This window comes from Schistocerca gregaria, chromosome 2 (genome assembly GCF_023897955.1).
Source record: "Schistocerca gregaria isolate iqSchGreg1 chromosome 2, iqSchGreg1.2, whole genome shotgun sequence".
NCBI classification, from domain to species: domain Eukaryota; kingdom Metazoa; phylum Arthropoda; class Insecta; order Orthoptera; family Acrididae; genus Schistocerca; species Schistocerca gregaria.
This window is the reverse complement of record NC_064921.1, coordinates 879,947,529-879,965,215: the sequence shown is the minus strand read 5'-3', so window position 1 is coordinate 879,965,215 and position 17,687 is coordinate 879,947,529. Positions and strand designations below refer to the sequence as shown.

The 17,687-nt window shown below is 45.4% G+C and overlaps 1 protein-coding gene across 1 annotated transcript in view; it reads right to left on the bottom strand.

The window, feature by feature from the left end:
• LOC126336606 (juvenile hormone acid O-methyltransferase-like) overlaps positions 1–17,687 on the bottom strand; it is a 201,629-nt gene that overhangs the window by 61,587 nt on the left and 122,355 nt on the right. The window contains exon 3 of the mRNA XM_050000472.1: positions 4,207–4,427. Coding sequence (XP_049856429.1) covers positions 4,207–4,427 — 221 coding nt within the window. The remainder of the gene's footprint in view (positions 1–4,206; positions 4,428–17,687) is intronic.

Below are 17,687 nucleotides of genomic sequence, written 5' to 3'. Positions count from 1 at the left end.
AATAAAGTTTCCCCTTCCTGGGACAATGAATTCACGGTGTTCTTATTTCAATTTCCAGGAGTGTATATATTAGATCGTGTAGCCATAAAAGGGGCAAATTTGGGCAATTGATCAATCGTATTTGTTAGGAAATTCATTTAAATCTCTTTATGTCCATTGGACATTGATATATAAACATTTGTAATATAAAAGGGTTTCAATCTACAATAAATATATAAGCGGAAACAGCATTTATCATTTGGTAGGTTCTAGTTCCTTGAGTAGCATCTTGGAACCTCGCCCAGAGATCACTGCTCAGCCGGCCTTTGCGGCCGAGCGGTTCTAGGCGCTTCAGTCCTGAACCGCACTGCTGCTACGGTCGCAGGTTCGAATCCTGCCTCGGGCATGGATTTGTGAGATGTCCTTAGGTTAGTTAGGTTTAAGTATTGACTAAGTCTAAGGGACTGATGACCTCAGATGTTAAGTCCCATAGTACTCAGAGCCATTTGAACCATTTGAACCATTGCTCACACAAGCGCATAAGTCTTCAGTGGGCGATAAATCATCGAAGTGGACAATGGCTGACTGGCGGAACGTAATGTTGGCTGACGATTTACTATATTCAAATGACGCACGTCGTCGAGTGCACGGAAAACCAAATGAAGCACTTCACCGTGAATGTGTGCAAGGTCAGGATCAAAGCGGAGGAGGTCTATGATATTTTGGGTGCATTTTACTTATCATCAGTTTGGCTCGCTCACTGAGATGACCAATAACATTAACCAGCACGCTTGTTTAAGCATTCTAAATGGTCAGGTGTTGCCTCTGAGTAACCTATTGATGACAGCATAAGATTTCTTCTGGCTGGACGAACATGTGACTGGCTTTCTGAATACTCCTCCACCGATTACATCTTGACTGACCTGCAAAATCACCAGACCTGAATCCCGTAGAAACTCTAAGGGGAAACGTTGGAACAACGGGTAAAATCCCGACACCGGCATCTCCGCAATTTGGTGCTACTGTGCGATCAAATTCTTAGCGACTGGCTTACACTGGATGTGACGTACCTGCGCAACCTTGTGGACTCACTGCTTAACCGAATCCAGGGGGTTATCAAGTGCAGGGGCGGAATTACACGGTATTAAGTGACTCTTGTAATGATTTCTCTAAGGGGTGACCAATATTGTGTCCGGTGAGCTTATGACCTTATGTTTATCTCCACATTGATAAGCTTTCTAGTTAATTCTGTCCTATGAAAGATTATTACTGTTCAACAATAGTCCGCTGCTCGTGGTCTAGTGACTGGCACCGATGTCTCTTGTCGCGCGGTCCCAGGTTCGGCCTCCGGCTGTATCAGAGATTTCGTTGGGGGTATTATGTTCGCCCACTCCCCGAAAGATCGGTAGACACTTACTCTAACCGCTCTCTTAATTAAGAACAATATTATCAAGCTTATTTTCGTATACGGGAGAGGTGACCGATAATATCGGTAATAGTTAATAGCACTGAAAAAATTTTAATTAAAATTATCGATGTGCAACCTCTCATTAGAACAATCCCCGCAGCAAAGTACCTCTTCAAGGACATCAAAGTGGGTTTAACGCGGCTACTTTTTTTTATAAATTCCACTATATAAAACATACGCGGGTATTGTTATTTCTCTGATCTTGTTTTCTGCGCTCTGAATAAGTCTACGTAGATGCCGCGGGCGTTATAGCGGGCATTTCAGTGTAATATGCTACGGAAGGGATCAGGACACTTTTGTTAAATTGCAAGAAAATTGACTGTAGTTAATTTTTACAGGACAAACTTTTGCAGTAAGGTCACAGAATAATAATGTTTGAGGAATTGTGTGCGCAAGAGAAAGTAGCGATCAGTATAAAATTCCATTACACGCCGAGTAAGCGATAATAGGATCTGTGGACTATACGAAGGGACGTTAAATTGAATATAAGAACGAGACTGGACACTTAGCTTTGTGAAAATAAAAGCGCACGAAGTTTGAATAACTCTATGGAAGTTGATCGATGGACCATAGTCCTTGCTACAATATCTTTGAGTGACGAACTATAAAAATCACGGACATTTTAGTTGCCGTAATTGCTGAGAATAATTGTAGGATCAACCATCCTTTTCCCTCTATACAAAACGCAATCATTCATGATCATTTAATCATTATTGAATGTTGTTAATAAAAAAACTAAAGTGATTTCCATAACATCGTATGTATTGGTGAATAACATCCAAAGACGTTACTAACTCTGTTGTGCCGGCCGCTGTTGCCGAGCGGTTCTAGACGCTTCAGTCCTGAACCGCGAGCTGCTACGGTCGGAGGTTCGAATCCTGCCTCGGGCATGGATGTGTGTAATGTCCTTAGGTTAGTTAGTTTTAAGTAGTTCCAAGTCTAGGGGACTGATGACCTCATATGTTAAGTCCCTTAGTGCTCAGAGCCATTTGAACCATTTGAACTGTGGGAGTCGCCAGCAGAACATGCGTAGACGCACAGTGAAGGATAGCATTCTTCTATGGCGGCTCGCACGAGGGACAGATTGTTTATTCTTTGATTATATATAATAGTTCCGTTGTTATTGATTCAATGTTAATATGAGCTTTTCGTTGCAACAAAAAAATAAAATATTATAGCCCAACTACTTTGCGAGTCTTTCTGAAGATTGTAATAAGTAGTTCGTGGCTAAAGAACTATATTGTTTCCGGTAACAAATGAAGTTTGATCAACTGAGCCAAAAAGTTAACATTAATTATAATGACAACTCGAAATTTAATCGCCTTTACAGAAGATGTTTCTAGCTGCTCCATCTGATGTATAGATATAATTAAAAGTCGAACTATACAGTGGATAATAATATTTTATCTTCCATCGGAGAAGTGGGGGGCAGCAGATCGACGGAGAGCGGCTACACTACGAAAACATCACATGCAATGTGTCTCACACTGTCCAACAAAGATTAACTCTTCTTGAAAGGGGGGGGGGGGGTGTAACGATACGATACTGCAGTGCCTTTCTTGTTCTCACGCAGAGCGGGCACTGCGGCGATGACAGCCGCTATCGAATGCATGAAATGTAGGCATAATTACGAATATGGACAACCATCAGCTGTGTAATAGAATGGCGAAACATCGATGACGACATATGGAAGTTTGGGCCTAGCCGTGAGTCATGTTCGGATAGCGTAAAGGTAAGGCGACGCTCACGAAAAATGGGAAATCCGGCTACGACCCCTGGCCCGACACAAATTTTTACTGTCGTCATTCCATTATACAGCTGATGGTTATCAACATTCGTAATTGTGAAAAAATTTCATGTCTTTTTCGTAAGGTTAAAGAAGATCTATGTCTACGAAAGTCGGGTGTGCACTACATCACACGAATAGTGACGTGTCTAATGTGGGACAGACCTTGAGAGTAGTCGAGGAGAGGTGCAACGAGTATCATTGACAAACCCGACTAGAACAACCAAGAAAATCAACTTCCGCCGAGCACTGCCTCGGGTATAACCATGAAATAAAATACGAAGGTGCCACTACAGTGGTGTAATCTTTGGTGGCTCAGTATACATAAGGGATTTACTGAAATAAAGATGTCACTACCCCAGTATAGTGGTGGGGGGCAAGTTTCAATTTAAGCGAGGCTTCAGATCCGGCTGTCAATTTTTTACGATCTCGTCCGCCTTCTCATCCAAATGGCTATGAGCACTATGGGACTTAATATCTGAGGACATCAGTCCCCTAGACTTAGAACTACTTAAACCTAACTAACCTAAGGACATCACACACATCCATGTCCGAGGCAGGATTCGAACCTACGACCGTAGCAGCAGCGCGGTTCCGGATTGAAGCGCCTAGAACCGCTCGGCCACAGCGGCCGGCGCCTTCTCATCCAGCAGAGCTGCAAAAGGCTCACAGAATGTGCACTTCAGGGGTTAACAGTACGGGAGCCGTGAGTCGAACTCGGCTATTAACAGTGATGCAACACTAAGAGTACTTCATAGCCTGGCTGGAATCCAGGCAACGAGTATGGTTAACAACAATGCTGGCAGAACATGAAGAATACGACATACCGTGCATAAAAATGAAATAAACAACTTGTGTGAACACACTATTAAGCTGACAGACTTCAATGGCTGTGGAATTACAAGTCTCAAGTCAGAGTATTTAAACCTGCGGAAGTCCTGTTCGGAAGCAGAAAAGTGTACAGCTTGTTCACCTGTTGTCGGGCACCAAGGGGAGAAGCAGCAGAGCGAAGGCTTTGCTGTAAGGCCCATGCTTCCACACTGTCGTGCCCTCCAAGTGCTTCTCCGCCGCGTCGAAACTCTCGTATGTGATGACTCCAGGCCTTCCGTTGCGCTCCTCCGCGTAGCGTAGCATCTCCGGACTTACGTCGCAGGACACGATCTTCGTGCCGCCAGGGAGCCGGGGCGCCAGAAACTGCAACAGACAGACCGTAACTACACTCATGCTCATAAATCAAGGATAACTGCAGAATGAGGTGCCACACAACGTGGCACTACACAGAACTGGCGCTAATAGCATAGGCACATACGGAACATACACGACATAGATCTGTAAGTCTACGATATTGGTGATAAGTTGAGAAAACCTTCCCGAAACACATGTGCTATAAAACGCCACTGTTTCCTGCGCTTGTACCCCGACATCAATATGGGATATGATCACCATGCACACGTACACAGGCCGCACAACGGGTTGGCATACTCTGGATTAGATGGTCGAGCAGCTGCTGGGGTATAGCCTCCCATTCTTGCACCAGTGGCTGTCGGAGCTCCTGAAGTGTCCTAGGGGTGTGAATACGTGCAGCGATACGCCGACCGAGAGCATCCCAGATGTGCTCGATGGGGTTTAGGTCTGGAGAACAGGCAGGTCACTCCATTCGCCTGACATCTTCTGTTACAAGGTACTCCCCCACGATGGCAGCTCGGTGGGGCCGTGCGTTATCATACATCAGAAGGAAGGTGGGACCCACTGCACCCCTGAAAAGGCTGGTGTAAAATGACGTCCCGATACACCTGACCTGTCACAGTTCCTCTGTCAAAGACATGCAGGGGTTTACGCGCACCAATCATAATCCCACCCCACACCATAAAACGACGACCTCCATACAGGTCCCTTTCAAGGACATTAAGGGGTTGGTATCTGGTTCCTGGTTCACGCCAGCTGAAAACCCGGCGAGAATCACTGTCCAAACTATACCTGGACTCGTCCGTGAACATAACTTTGGACCATTGTTCCAATGACCATATACTGTGTTCTTGACACCAGGCTTTACGGGCTCGCCTGTGACCAGGACTCAGTGGAATGCACCTTGCAGATCTCCGGGCGAATAAACCATGTCTGTTCAGTCGTCTGTAGACTGTGTGTCTTGAGACAACCGTTCCAGTGGCTGCGGTAAGGTCCCGAGCAAGACTACCTGCAGTACTCCGTGGCCGTCTGCAGGCACTGATGGTGAGATAGCGGTCTTCTTGTGGTGTTGTACACTGTGGACGTCCCGTACTGTAGCGCCTGTACACGTTTCCTGTATGCTGGAATCGTTACCATAATCTTGAGATCACACTTTGTGGCACACAGAGGACCCATGCTATGACCTTCTGTGTTTGACCAGCTTCCAGTCGCCCCAGTATTCTACCCCCCATAACGTCGAGACGGCGTTCCAAAACATCCCAAAGGTGTTCAATAGGATATGTACAGGCCAGTCTATTACGAGGATGTTATTGCCGTGTAACCACTCCGTTTCGGGGATGGCGATTGCATCTTACAACACAATCGAGTACATGTTCATAATGCACGGCCTATGGCGGCATAGGCCGTGCATTATGAACATGTACTCGATTGAGTTGTAAGATGCAATCGCCATCCCCGAATCGCTCTTAAACAGTGGGAATCACGGAGGTGCTTATTTGAGCCATTTTCAACACACAGTCACCAGTATAACGCATGAAAACATCTGCACACTTACTCACTGCACCGTACTCTGACATGCACCAACACATCTCTACATATGTGGACTGCTGCCAGCGCCGATGTGCGACGACCGCAGGTCAAATGCACCGCATGGTCATACCCCGAGGTGATTTAAAACCGCAAACCGCCCACCAGAGCGTTGTTTCACCACGTATCAACATTATCCTTAATTTATGAGCATGAGTGTATATAACTGCCTCGGTTACTACAGACAGCTTAAGTGAGATAATATCCTTTTACGCATCGACACTGGATATACTCGAGCAAAAAGATGGTAACGTTCGGTCAAGATTTCCATGGTGTTTGATGTTTATTCAAATTTCACTGATGTGGAAGCTTATGTTCAATGTCTTCAGCACAGAATAAATCTATTCCAACAGATGAAGAATTGTTATTTGGCAACACAGTTGGACTGATGCCTATTGGGTGTGTCTAACGTTAGTAGTGGAGATCATAACTCGGTATGCCGAGAGGATGTGTACCTGCACTTTATCGTCATTTTCTGGACAATGAGAAATACCCAGTCATTGGAATGAAGAACATAGCAGCACAAATCTAAGAATTTTTGGCATGTTGCAGCACTGTCAGCAACTGTGATAAATTAATATCTGCCTCAGTTGCGAAATGTTACTGGTAAAGGTTTCAGCTAGAGTAATCTAGCCTCCTTCAGTAGCATAAAATAAACGAATACATGCCAGAATAAGGCACAGTCAAACATAAAAAGCTAAAGTACCGTGGTACAATGTAAAGCTACGTTACTTAGCTGACGAACAGCCCCGGCCCCACTTCTTGGAAAGCACTCGGTTAACCGCGGACGCTACGTTGGAACTGACTGTGGCACGCGAATATGTACCGAACAAGACGGCGGAAAGTCAAAGGTGCCTGGCATTGGCTGTCTTTATGTTATGTACTGGGAAATTACCTGTAATGTTAAACCGTAAATTTGTGAGAGAATAAGGCACTACGTAGATAGAATCGCGATAAGTGTTGACTGTAAACCGAGACCTTATTAACTAATAAGAAATTTACGTAGACGGTAAGTTCAGCTTGTTAGATTAAAAACTACATATGATCACCGCAATGCTGTATGGTTCCGCACGATCTCATGCCGTGGATGAACAAGGCTATATGTCAAGCTAATAATATGAACATGAGCTGTATTCTTCCCTTTTTGAACTGTTCATATTATTAGCTTCACCTTTGTCAGTCAATAGTATATAAGTATGTCGGCAGTGGCGTTGCACGCCCTAACACACCCTACTTTAAATATTAGGTCCTTATTTCTTGATAGTCTATGTGAGAATTCTACCAGGCTCACAATAATCCTCAGCCTAAATAGTTACTAGCCTTATAGGCAATATCATAAATAGGTAATATCTGATACACTAGAGCGTGTATTTCGACAATTTGGGTGGCATCACCTGTTTAAATGCACAGGGGTCTTGAATCCACTACTAACTAGTAACTAACCTTTTCGCTTAAGAGTTTTGTTCCACGTCACCCTTGTGACTACATATAGTGGACGGTCGTACATATTATATTTATTGTTAGTGTATGTTTGGTTAAGTTATTACAGGTTTCCTAAACACAACGTTGACCATCTGTGCATAAAGTCATAAATGATGCCCTAAGCTTTACTCACCCAGTCAATCGTAAATGCATAGTAATGTAGAGCCATAACATAAAACGTTAGTCCAATTTCACGTTAACAAATTGACGTATTACTACATGTATAAAGAAAATTATTTTATGTCCACCTTCTCCTAACCCTGGGAAGTTCTCGCGTTACGTACATATAACCTTGTTCATACCCCGCATGAGTTCGTGCGGAACCATACAGCATAGCGGTGATCATATGTGGTCTTTAATCTAACAAGCTGAACTTAAGGTCTAAGTAAATTTCTTATCAGTTAATAATGTCCCGGTTTACATATTACGCTCATCGGGATTCGATTTACTTAGTGCCTTAGCTGAAACCTGGGTAAAGACCAGTATCATTTCGCAACTGAGGCGGGTTTTTGACATATTAATTTAGATGGCAGCATATACAGACAGTTGATTGTCGTGTAATGACTGCGGGGTGGGCGGTGGCGAAATTGTCTCAGGAAAATTGTGTGGCAAGAAGACTAGGCACTGATCTTTCATAAAGGGCTACATCACGAGAAGACCATAGGGTTGGTCAATTGGATTTGACGAACAGAGGGATGACAACAGCTGAAATACGGGGATAGCTTACAGGAAGAGTGTAGCCTCTAACTGTGGAGAACAGTTTAATGGAGTCTGAACTGACACACTGCTGTATATCGTTTACCGCTGACTCCCCACTACAGGCAACAGAGACGTGCGTGGTGCAGAGCCAGATTCCACTGCGACACTGAATAGCACCTTTGTGGTGTTCAGCTATGAGTCTCGTTTCTTCTTGTGGCAGTCAGGTTGACCCAACGTGTTCAGAGACGACATGGTGATAGGTCACAATAGCAGCAGTTCTTCAGAACAATACCTCCAACTCAGAAAATTATGGTGTGGACAGCTATTGGATATAACAGGACATATTTGATAATTTCTGATCGGGGGGCTGAATACCAGCAGACAAGGATGGTAAAATATGTTGCTGTACGAAATGTCGTATTGCAGCAGTGCTCATCTAGAAGACTCCGCTCTGTAGTTCACGCCACAAACACCTTGTGCACCGTATCAATTCTTGACTGGCCTGCCTGGTGCCCTGGTTTGTCACTCATAGCATGTCTAGGATGCGATACGTACATGGCTTGACAAAGAAAGTGAAGCACGGAGAAGGGGAGGAGGAAACGAAAGGAAATTTTCGAGGTAGAGAGGATATACTATGATATATCAGCGATTACAATATAGGGTCAAATTTAAAAGCATTTGGCAGCATGAGCCCAGCTATCACTATTACGTTCCACCCCCCTCTGACCTAGATGCATGCACTGATTCGGTTGGAAGATCGTCATAAAGCTTTTCTGTCCTCCCCTGAAGCAAACTGTCCTACAGCTCCCGTAGTTGCTCCATCCTGAATAATGGCACTCAAACGCAGTTGACATCCAAGGTGGTTCCATACATACTCTATGGGGGACAGATCAGGGAGTCTTGCTGGCCATGGAAGTACCGCAGAAATATCTAGTTAGTTTGTAGAGACACGTGTCATAACTGGATGAGCATTGTCTTGCTGAAAAATAGCACCAAGATACTGTCGCACGAAAGGTAACAAATAACGACGCAGTATCTCTGTGACGTACCATTGTGCCATCACATATTCCTTTATATTAATAAAATATTGCCGGCCACTGTGGCCGAGCGGTTGTAGGAGCTTCAGTCTGGAACCGCGCGACCCCTACGGTCGAAGGTTCGAATCCTGCCTCGGGCATGGATGTGTGTGATGTCCTTAGGTTAGTTAGGTTTAAGTAGTTCTAAGTTGTTGGGGACTGATGACCTGAGATGTTAAGTCCCATAGTGGTCAGAACCATTTGAACCATTTGAATAAAATGTTCCGGGCTATTATGCCATGGTCGAATGGATTTCACCTTAAAACCCAATGTTTCGTCCCCGTCTGCGAACATTCTCAAGGGCGATTGTAGCTTTTTTGATTGTCGGACTCACACCCTGGCCCGCTACCAACTACAGCAAAATTCCGCTTCCGCGTGGTTCTACGCAGTGACGTGACGTCACATGTTTTGAATGCGCGAGCGCAGTTGGCTGTTGTCGACTGCCGTCGTCCGCTGTTACTATCACTCCATGATGGAACACTGGTACAGATCTTCTGCACCGGAATCAAGATCACAAACAGTTTCCGCTCTCCTCGTTCCTATTGAAATTACTCGGTTGTTTTACATTCTGTTTGGCCTCTCTGTATAGCCTTTCATGGTATACTCTTATGGCTGCCACCGGACGTCTATCAAAATGAATGTGATGGTCTCTCGGCTGCAAAGCGTGTTCCGCAACAGCTGATCTGTCAATCTCCCTTCTTCTGGAAATGCCCATGTGTCTTATAGTTGTTTTTTTGACCGTTCTTTTTCTAGCACCCACATACACTTCCCCACGACTACACGGAATCCTATACATTCCTGCTTTCCCCAGTGGTTGGCGAGCATCATTGCCCGATTTTAGGTGACCTTGTATCTTCCAGGTGGGTTTGCAGCTTACCGCGATGTTCCAGGTTTTCAAGGTTTTTTCCTATGCGGTCAGTAACGTCCTCAACGAATTTTGCTTTAGTCAATAGCAAGTCAGGATGTGAGTCGGACATTCAAAGAAGCAACGATCCCCTTAAAAATGTCATCCGGAGATGGGGAGGAAATGTTAGGTTTTAAGATGAAATTCATTCGACCACAGTAACATTTACAGTCGTGAAAGTTTGCATTTGACGATAAGCTATTGCTCTATCACTACAAGACATCACCCGAAATCATACCCAATGGCTCCCTCCATCATTACGCTAGGAGTAACAAATGGTTCAAATGGCTCTGAGCACTATTGGACTTAACATCTGTGGTCATCAGTCCCCTAGAACTTAGAACTACTTAAACCTAACTAACCTAAGAACATCACACACATCCATGCCCGAAGCAGGATTCGAACCTGCGACCGTAGCAGTCGCACTGTTCCGGACTGAAGCGCCTAGAACCACTCGTCCACTCCGTGAAAGTTTGCATTTGACGATAAGCTATTGCTCTATCACTACAAGACATCACCTGAAATCATACCCAATGGCTCCCTCCATCATTATGCTAGGAGTAACAAATGGCTCTGAGCACTATGGGACTTAACATCTGAGGTCATCAGTCCCATAGAACTTAGAACAACTTAAACCTAACTACCCTAAGGACATTACACACATCCATGCCCGAAGAAGGATTCGAACCTGTGACCGTAGCAGTCGCGCTGTTCCGGACTGAAGCGCCTAGAACCACTCGTCCACCGCGGCCGGCTTCTAGGAGTAAGGATGCTGTGCCTTTCCAAAACAGTGGAAGAACGGGATCTCTCCCGAGGTCCTCGCCATACCCGCTGACGAATGTCATCTGGGGCAGCGCCGTTCATCGCTGGTCATGGGACCTCTCTAAACACAGCACACTGTAAATACCTGGCGTTGCCGGCTCGAGTACCACCAGTTGATCCCATGTAAAGAAAGCTTCTGATATGAACTTTTTTATTGCATTGACCCCGTGTATGTACTCTAGATTACTAGTTTCGACAGGACAAGCTGCCATCTTAAGACCCACAGAGTAGAGGTTACGAAATCATGCTGTGTGGTTTAGCGCACAGCACGATTTCATAACCTCTACTCTACACGTCTTAAGACGGCAGCTTAGTCCTGTCAAAACTAGTAATCCAGTGTACATGCACGCGGTCAAGGCAATAAAAAATTCATATCAGAAGCTTTCTTTTCAGTCGTTCGTGTTGTGTTAACACCGAACTACGTTTGGGAAGGCAGTTTCCTAGTCCACTGCTGCTAGTCTCCGACCAATTGTACGGGACGAGATAGGATGTTACAGGCAGTACTTTACTTGTTTTCAGATGGCAGTCACAGATCTGTAATCATTACGATGTGCATCTGCAGTAAAGTGACAAGACAATAAGCCTCTTACAGTTTTGTCAACTGCTTCGCCATCCGAATGGTATAAGATTCGTCACACCGAAGAAGAGATGGTACAACCTCAGCTATATCCTGCCCTGTATCTTTAACAGAGTACATAGCTGTAATGGGACCTGTAGAACAGTTCGATCCGTGGAGGGAACGATATGCTACTCACAGTAGGTCACTCAAATGTGGCAGCGTCTTTTTTCTTTTCTTTTGGACGTTGCAGTAATAGCCGGCCGCGGTGGTCTCGCGGTTCTAGGCGCTTCAGTCTGGAACAGCGCGACTGCTACGGTCACAGGTTCGAATCCTTCTTCGGGCATGGATGTGTGTAACGTCCTTAGGGTAGTTAGGTTTAAGTTGTTCTAAGTTCTAGGGGACTGATGACCACAGCAGTTGAGTCCCATAGTGCTCAGAGCCATTTGAACCATTTTTGAACCGTTCCAGTAATAAACAGTTTCATCCTGCGGAACTGAAATAACAGAGGAAAATGTACCCAATTTTCTTGTCGCCTTGCTCTTGAAAGATAGCTTCCAACTGGGCGAAACTATAAAGAGAAGGAGATGGCAAGCATTCGCCAGCAAAAAACAAACCAGGAGTCTGTGGAGTCTTCCAAATCATATCAAATCAAGCGAAAAAAAAGTTTACAGCACAGAATGAATATATAAATGTGAAAAGGCACAAATACGAACAAGAGACACAAACAGAAATACCGTACACACACTGGTGGTAAAGCAAAACTATTAAACGAATTTAAAGTGTTTTATCAATAAATACCTGCACAAAGAGGTACATTTCTAGAAAACATTGTACCAAACACAATAATACCTTTACTGAGCGAGCCTGTCGACTCCAAACAGGTGATACATTCCGTGTAAGGTTGCATCACCACACACATGGCGTACTTTCGTATGTGAACTCAAGGCTCTAAATTTTTATGTGGAACACTTAGGTCCCACTGCTGTCGAAGAGGTTGTTCCCTGAACATACCTTTTACTCTCCCGTATTGAATGTACTGATGTATTCAATATCATAGCAGCATCTCTGACTACATTAAATGTGTAGCGTCATGTGTTCGTGATAGACTGGGGCAGTATTCTACAATTCTGTCTGCTGAAACTCCTGTCTGGTCAGATATGGGGATTGCATCCTTCCACCATCCTCCACACCTACAAATCCCTCATCTGTCCTATCCTCTGTTATGCCAGCATTGCCTGGATCTCCTTCCCCTCCCCCAACCCCCCTATTTTTACAGTACCCTCCAAATCCTACAACGCCACACCCTCCACCTTGCCTTGCGCATCCACCTTCCTTCACCCACACAACTCCCATATGCCCTCATCCCCTTCCCCACCTTCTTCTTTTCCTCCAACATATCTACATCCTTCACACTGTCAGCAGGCTTGATACCCCCCACCCCCTGGTTTCCTCCTTCCTCTCCACCCCCTGCTCGTTGCCAAGACATTTACAGCTTCCATCTACTTCATCAGGGCAATTTCCAGCACCTCCCCCTCCCACATGTTGAATTTGCCGTGACATCTAACCTTCCAACCAACTGTAACTGGCCTTGTTCCTCCCCTCTCCACAGCCCCCCTTTTCCTCTCCCCTCCTCCTCCGAGGGCGGATTTTCCTCCTCCCCCCCCCTGAGTCTCTGCACCCCCTCCTCAACTGTTTCCCTCCCACGTCCTTCCCTGCCCGGTCCCCTTGGGGCGCACCCCACCTGTCACGCCCCTCTCCCACCCTCTAGCACCGCTCATCCCCCGTTACTTCCCTCCCTCGTCCCCATTCCACTGGCAGATCCTCTCAGTTTGTTCATCGTTGTTGGTGTGCTACATCAGTGTTGTGTTTGGTGCTGTGCTCCTGTGATGTCAAGAGCTGTTATTTTAATCGTGTGCTGGTTTTGTACATAGTGTTTCTGTCAATGATTGTTATGCGCTACGCCACCCATCGCTACTTTTATCCTCCAGTCATTCTTCGCCTTGTGTTTCTTTTAACAGTCACAGTGTGTGATTTTTTGTGTACAGTTTTTAGATTTTTATCACCATTTTTGCAGTTACCTCCTTTTTTACACTATCTTCCATTATGTTTCCCATTTTTTATGTCTGTTTCGCCATATTTCCTCCTTTATGTCCTCCATGTTCTGTACGTACTGTCTGTCTCTCCACTGAAGAGTGGCGCCTATGATGCATCCAGCCCGCCCCATGTGGGGCATTGAAAATCAATAGAGAAAAACAGTATTCTACAATTGACTGCAGGAGCTTCTTGTATGCGATTTCCTTTACAGATGCACTGCAATTCCTAAAAACTACTCCCTGAAATATACACTCCTGGAAATTGAAATAAGAACACCGTGAATTCATTGTCCCAGGAAGGGGAAACTTTATTGACACATTCCTGGGGTCAGATACATCACATGATCACACTGACAGAACCACAGGCACATAGACACAGGCAACAGAGCATGCACAATGTCGGCACTAGTACAGTGTATATCCACCTTTCGCAGCAATGCAGGCTGCTATTCTCCCATGGAGACGATCGTAGAGATGCTGGATGTAGTCCTGTGGAACGGCTTGCCATGCCATTTCCACCTGGCGCCTCAGTTGGACCAGCGTTCGTGCTGGACGTGCAGACCGCGTGAGACGACGCTTCATCCAGTCCCAAACATGCTCAATGGGGGACAGATCCGGAGATCTTACTGGCCACGGTAGTTGACTTACACCTTCTAGAGCACTTTGGGTGGCACGGGATACATGCGGACGTGCATTGTCCTGTTGTAACAGCAAGTTCCCTTGCCGGTCTAGGAATGGTAGAACGATGGGTTCGATGACGGTTTGGATGTACCGTGCACTATTCAGTGTCCCCTCGACGATCACCAGAGGTGTACGGCCAGTGTAGGAGATCGCTCCCCACACCATGATGCCGGGTGTTGGCCCTGTGTGCCTCGGTCGTATGCAGTCTTGATTGTGGCGCTCAGCTGCACGGCGCCAAACACGCATACGACCATCATGTGCACCAAGGCAGAAGCGACTCTCATCGCTGAAGACGACACGTCTCCATTCGTCCCTCCATTCACGCCTGTCGCGACACCACTGGAGGCGGGCTGCACGATGTTGGGGCGTGAGCGGAAGACGGCCTAACGGTGTGCGGGACCGTAGCCCAGCTTCATGGAGACGGTTGCAAATGGTCCTCGCCGATACCCCAGGAGCAACAGTGTCTCTAATTTGCTGGGAAGTGGCGGTGCGGTCCCCTACGGCACTGTGTAGGATCCTACGGTCTTGGCGTGCATCCGTGCGTCGCTGCGGTCCGGTCCCAGGTCGACGGGCACGTGCACCTTCCACCGACCATTGGCGACAACATCGATGTACTGTGGAGACCTCACGCCCCACGTGTTGAGCAATTCGGCGGTACGTCCACCCGGCCTCCCGCATGCCCACTATACGCCCTCGCTCAAAGTCCGTCAACTGCACATACGGTTCACGTCCACGCTGTCGCGGCATGCTACCAGTGTTAAAGACTGCGATGGAGCTCCGTATGCCACGGCAAACTGGCTGACACTGACGGCGGCGGTGCACAAATGCTGCGCAGCTAGCGCCATTCGACGGCCAACACCGCGGTTCCTGGTGTGTCCGCTGTGCCGTGCGTGTGACCATTGCTTGTACAGCCCTCTCGCAGTGTCCGGAGCAAGTATGGTGGGTCTGACACACCGGTGTCAATGTGTTCTTTTTTCTATTTCCAGGAGTTTAGTTATTTCAGGCGGGTAGGACATCAAATGGGCCGACTTCGAGCAGGAGAGGCACCACAGGACATTTTAATTTCCACTTTCTATACTTTTACAAACAAATTCATAAAACATTGTCAGCATGACCGGGAAGGATTCAAGATTCACACTCATAGCAGTGGAAGCTCAAAAACATAACAACGTACGATGGTCGTCCACAAAGTAAGTTCCGGTTCTATTTCTATCCGCGGCAGCGCTGCGGTCGCAGTTCCGAGTATGCGCCACAGTTACTCTGACTCAAGGATAATACAGGTACGCCATTTTCAGGTCGCTGTTGCCGACGTGTGCTTTGTAGTGCTTCTTTATAATGTTAGCCGTAATTGAAAATTCCGCCACGTGTGAAATCAGATCTGTGATTCGTTTTCTAAATGCAAAGAAAGTTAAACCAAAGGAAATTCATCGGCAAATCTGAGAGGTTTGCGGGCAAAATGCTATGAGTGATTCAGTGGCTAGAAGATGGGTCAGAGGGGTCAGAGTGTTCAATGAAGGACGTGATAAAGTGCACGATGAAGAAAGAAGTGGACGCCTGTCTGTGGCTACTGCTGAACTGTTTCACACAATTGAAGAGAAGATTAAGCACAACCGTAAGATTAGACTTAGAGCCCTTGCTATGGAAGTTCTGCAAATCTTACGATCACTAATTTACGAAATTGTTACTGAAAAACTGCAATTTCGAAAACTTTACTTATATTGGGTACCCAAAATTCTTTCTGAACAACACAATAAACAACGGACCCGCAGCGCACTTCAGTTTTTGACACGGAGCAGTGAAGAAGGAGATGGTTTTCTTTCTCGGATGAAACTTGGGTACCTTACGACACCCTGTGACACAATGGTTAATTTTTTTTTAAATTTTGTAAATATTTTATGGAAACTGTTAAAGCAGAAGTAGAGACATCTTGTTTGAAGCGAAATCGATACTGAAACTCTTTGATAAGATTAAAATGAATGTACATACTAAGAAAAAGGGTGTAATATTTACTTTTAAAAATTGTAAAGATATCTATTTGTTATAATTATTAAATGTAAAAAAGGTGCTTTAATTTAATTATGTATGTAATAGATACTGGAACTCACTTAGGCCTGTATGAGATATGTGTAGTATAAAAGATGGAGTAGTTCCTTCAGGAACGGAAAGCTGTGTAAGCGTAGGAAAAGGTGGGAGCGGAAACGTTTGGCGCGCTTTGGTGGGCGCGAACAAAGTGAGTCGGTGGCCAGTGATCTTAGAGGCAGCACGTACAGCGCCAGAATAGTGTGGAGTGCGCCGTATTGTTGCATCTTGCCTCAGTTGGAAACTGCAGTTTATCACGGCCTGGTATGGGGAGAGAAACGGGCTATTGATTATAAGATGGATCATCGCTATGAAGAGGAAATAAGTCCGACATGGATAACTGCTCTTGGCCGTTCTGATATTAATGCAGTTGTTGCCACCAACGCCACAGTCGCTGATCACAGTTTACAGGGTACGACTTTAGCTATGTATTATAGTGGGTGCCAGGTTCAAATGGTTCAAATGCCTCTGAGCACTATGGGACTTAATAGCTGTGGTCATCAGTCCCCTAGACTTAGAATTACTTAAACCTAACTAACCTAAGGACATCGCACACATCCATGCCCGAGGCAGGATTCGAACCTGCGACCGTAGTGGTCGCGCGGTTCGAGACTGTAGCGCGTAGAACCCCTCGGCCACTCTGGCCGGCGGTGGGTGCCAGGAAGTTGAAAATGTGCTTTAAGAATAATAACCATCATCCAAATTAACAATTGTGTCCACCTGGTAATTTATCCCACTCATAAACCAAGCAGGATCCTAACCTGGTAAATGAAAATTCCGAGTGACCTGTATTCAGCCAAGACTGTGAAATCTTCAATATATTGTTGGCAAATCAGTGATTAATCTGTGAAATAAATGATGGAAAGAATAACTGAGAATTTCGTAACTAACATTGCAATCATTTTCTGTGTTAAAATGATTACATATGGTTATGCCAGATTCAGATACCACATTAGATAAATTGTTTGCTGCTTTCACATTACGTATTAATGCAAGGAAATACTAAGTTAATGATTAATGGTGATAAACAGTAACGTTAAACAGTTCATAGTGAGTCAATGAAATGTTGAGTACTAAATTTACTTTTGCTTTGATGAAACCAGTCTGTTTGCTTCAGCAATTGGGTGCTGTAGTTTTGTTTCGAGCGGCTGAACCATCTTTTATCTAAATCTAAAGTGAAGTCTGTTAGGTAAGTAGGGAGTTGCAATCTTTTCTGCTGTCCTACTCAGTTTCATTACGTGTGCCTAAATAGACGGGCGAGTTATAGTGTACCACCAACCACATATA